Raw genomic sequence first — 4251 nt, 5'->3', positions numbered from 1 at the left:
CCACCAAGGGACCCTTGATCACTCATTAATGCTTATTGGTTAGATTCGAACAACTAATTGAGGAAAAGTTGTGTGAAATGTGAACGCATGTGGACATATCATATGAAAATTTGTTGTCTCATTCTTTAGTGTCCTACTTGTATGTCCATCGATGCTATGCATTGGTGATACCATGACATTGGTGGATTCTTTGTTTTTGTTTGTTTATACTTACAAAAAGTCGGGGAGAGGATTTGAACCCAAATTATCCTCCTTAAAAGAATTGAGTAATGCCACTAAAAGCCCTTGATAGTTGCTTCTTTGTTATTTAGAGTACGATTTTGAATGCACTATTTACAAGTTCTATATGGGGCCAGAGTACTATGACTCTATGAGGATATTAAAACCATTTAATCCACTCTTGTATTAGGGGTCTATTTATATTGATTTATTTTACAGCTTTGGTTGGATATACTGTAATTTTTAAATTTTTCTCAAGTACAATTATATTTTAATTTTAATTTTTAAACAAATGTAAACATTTGAAAATAGCCTGGTCCAGGTAACGAAAATCCTTGAGCCCTAAAACAAAAATGAAAATGAAAAAATAAAAAGAAGAAGAAAAGAGAAACTTTATCCAAGACTCCCAAGTGCAAGTCATCTCAAGTTGTCAACCTTTGAACAGTCTCCTAACACCAAAAGGAATAAATTCAAATTTCATATTCCGGTCAACTGAAAATATCTACCCTTATACTACACTACACTGCAAGTCTGCAACTAATGAAATTTTAATAGTAGGGAAAAATTCAAATGCCATGTTGAAGACTAGTTTAATAGCACTTCTTTTACATTACATAGTAATTCTTAAATGGCAGGATATTTAAGAAGAAAAATTCTTAACTAGTCTCAGAGTATGAAAAAATGGTGCTTCCTTCTTTTACATTCATGGTGGACTCCACCATAAATTTAATGAGCGGACCCCACCGTAAATGTAAGAGGAGAGAGTATCATTCTCTATAATGCGGGAATATCTAAGAATTACTCATCCAAGAGTAGTGAACACCGTATAGAAATACTGCAACAGGGTAACAAGTACAGGGCGCAAACTAACATATAGACTATTACAGACAAATTATATGAAACTACATAGTACATAAGAACCCCATTGATGGCAAAAAAGTCAATTATTATGCAGTAATGTGAACCAACTATGATTGGCAAGTGTAAAGTTCACCTATTTTGAAGCATTAGCGCCCCCCAAGCGACGTCGTAAAGTGGCAAGTAGTTTGTCTCTAGGAGGTAGATTTTCCTTGATGGCACTTGCACTCACAAACTCATCTGCCCAATTGCAAAGTTTGGGAAATTTCTCTCTTGTCAATAACTTTACCCCGGAAGCTTCTTCAAAAACTCCAAGCCAGTAGCCTATGATGTTACCAGTAATGTCTACCAGTCCTATATTCTCTCCACCAAAAAACCTCTTTTCCTTGAGCTCATTTTCTAGAAATTGTAGTTTCTCAAATGCTTCTTCCTTAGCCTTCTCACGCTCTTTCTCTTCACCCCAGCAGCAAGCCTTAAATCCTGCAATCGAGCTCTAAAAAAAAGAGAGCGACACAGAAAACTCAAATTTTAGTGTGACTAGCAGTCTGTTTCTCTTTGATGATAAAGTGTATCTCTAAAGAAGTGTTTGTACCAAAAAAAACACAAATAGATAATCAAAATATGGTTAAATAATTAAATTTGTCATTTTTAAGTTTAAGCTTTGAGGACGGTGAGTAATTTATCATAATATAAAAACAAGTTATCATGAGTTTAATCTTGGCATCTACTCCACCTTCTATTAAAAATTAAAAATCTCATGTATTTCTATACTCTATTCTCCCAAATTAGAGAGATATTGAGAGAGGGTAGAGTATAGAAATATTTAACAAAATAAATTATCAAATTTACCCTTATCATATTAACAAAATTACAAACTATAAAAAAGTTAATTATTCCCCTCTCTTTTAATTTTAAAAACATCCAAACAAGGTGAAAGATAACGATTCCCCTCTACTCTCCTCTCACTCCAAACTTCCAAACGTAGAATAAAAGTCTCATTTTACACAAAAATAATAAAACAAGGGCGCCTCCTTCTCAATGTTAAGACAGCTATGTTTGTTTACAGACATCATAGTTTTACAAATTAAAGAATCTAAAGATTAATATTTACCTTTTCGTCTATGAACTTAGCCCAGAATCGTGCATGGGCTCTCTCGTAAGGATCTTTGGGCAAAATGGGATGGTCTTTCCAGGTCTCATCAATGTATTCGAGAATAACAAGTGACTCAACCACTGGCTTTCCGTTGTGTACAAGCACGGGAACCTTCTTGTGAACTGGGTTGTATTTGAGGAGGGAAGGGCTCTTGTTAGTTAAATCTTCTTCAATGTATCTGTACTCGATTCCTTTCAGTTTCAGAGCCATCTCTACTCTACGACTGAAAGGGCTTCCCCACGAACCTAACAACAATACTTCTTCGTCCATTTTTGATGAAACTTTTTGTTGCTGCACTGTCAAGAGTTGTTATGAGATTCAGATGCTTGGCTCTTCCTTCTGGGTCTGATGCCCTTTTAAAGAGCCTACTATGCACTATGGTTACTTAGTGGTTAAGCCACTACTATGCCTTTGACTGTTCGTATTATTTTTGTTTCTTGGGGAGGAAGCTGCCCAATTAATGGATAGAAGAAGACTTGGGGGTTATTATTTAAAGAGGAAAAAACCCAACCTGAAGATAGACAATGTTAACTTAGTCAATTCGATTTCTCGTTGCATTAAGGAGTAGTTATATGTCAATTTTTCTCTCTTCCCTACGCAGATGGTGGTAACTGGTTTAAGTGCTGAAATGTCCATCATGGCCCATGGCATATCCTAGCATAATTGGAACATTCAGGACCCAGCGCCATAGTTCATGGATGATAGACTTGGGGGTTATTATTTAAAGAGGAAAAAACCCAACTTGAAGATAGAAAATGTTAATTTAATCAATTCGATTTCTTGTTGCACTAAGGAGTAGTTATATGTTAATTTTTCTCTCTTCCCTACGCAGATAGTGGTAAATGGTTTAAGTGCTGAAATGTCAATCATGGCCCATGGTATATCCTAGCATGATTGGAACATTCAAGACCCAGCGCCAAGTTCATGGATGATCTCAGCAAGAGCTGAGCTGAGCGATGATCTCAGCCAGAAAAGTCTTTTTGAAGGAAAAAAAGAATAAGTCTTGTGCCACTTTATGCGGCACTAGAAGGACTCAAGAAAAAAGGAAAAAGAGTCAAATTTGCAACAGAGCATAAACGGAGCCTACACCACAGAAATTTTTAATGATTACAGTACTAATTATACAATCCTTTGAAAGGACAATAATTATAGGATCCTTTAAAAGTACAATAATATTATATGAGTTCGGTTAATGTATACCTATGTGCAAAGGTTTCTTCGGACGAGATGGAAATTGGCCCTCAAGTGTAAAGGTAGAAAGGAACTTGACTGTAAGACCCACCCGTCGAGCAGGGACAAAAGTCAGCCTTAGTGATCCGACAATGCCGAATGTAAGGCCTACGCCCCATAGAAACTGTCTACCTAAGACTGTCCCTTAGCCTGTTGGTCCTGACACAAGGTTAGAATTCTAGGCTTTCTAGCTTTTCTAGAGTGGTATCTCACTGACGGCTCACCACCCCCCCCACCCCCCCCCCCCCTGGTGCGCGCGCGCGAGAAGGGGGCCTTCTTGGCCCTCCACCTAAGCTACATAGGAAAGCCCAAAGCCAATTCCAGGGAACAGCGAAGCTTCATAGGGTCTTTTTGTCCGGATGCAAGTAGTCCGCATCTTCACAAACATGTTTATTTCACTGAGTCTCTCTCCGAGATAGTGCCCAAATCATTATGCCTTCCGTGTGGGTCGAACTAATGGCACACATCAACTATCCATAATAGGAAACTTTTTATAGAAAATTGAATAAGCTGTCAAATCAGTTAATTACTTTTCATTTTTCCATAAAAATTTTCTTAAAATTGTTTGCTAACATATACCCTTAGGGCATGCATTAGTAAAACCCATATTATATTTTCTCTTCTCTTTTTTCGTTAAACTCACACACTATTACCAAAACTGCATGCAATACTTTAAAATTACAAATAATATTATATTCCCTACTATCATATGATAGTAAATTCTATTAATTAAATTCATGATAAGACTCATTAATGCCATTATTCATGATGTGAAATGAAGGAATACAACA

General features: G+C 36.6%; 1 protein-coding gene across 1 annotated transcript; it reads right to left on the bottom strand.

Moving 5' to 3' along the window:
- Positions 1–611: 611 nt before the first annotated feature.
- Positions 612–2662, bottom strand: LOC126692686 (glutathione S-transferase U8-like). The gene is made up of 2 exons (XM_050388383.1): positions 2189–2662; positions 612–1570 (listed from the first exon to the last, which is right to left on the bottom strand). The coding sequence occupies exons 1-2, from the start codon at positions 2498–2500 to the stop codon at positions 1214–1216; spliced, it is 669 nt and encodes a 222-aa protein (XP_050244340.1). The 5' UTR covers positions 2501–2662; the 3' UTR covers positions 612–1213.
- Between the last annotated feature and the right edge of the window lie 1589 nt (positions 2663–4251).

Source organism: Quercus robur, chromosome 7, assembly GCF_932294415.1.
Source record: "Quercus robur chromosome 7, dhQueRobu3.1, whole genome shotgun sequence".
In the NCBI taxonomy this organism is placed as follows: Eukaryota; Viridiplantae; Streptophyta; class Magnoliopsida; order Fagales; family Fagaceae; genus Quercus; species Quercus robur.
This window is presented reverse-complemented; position numbering and strand designations above follow the sequence as displayed.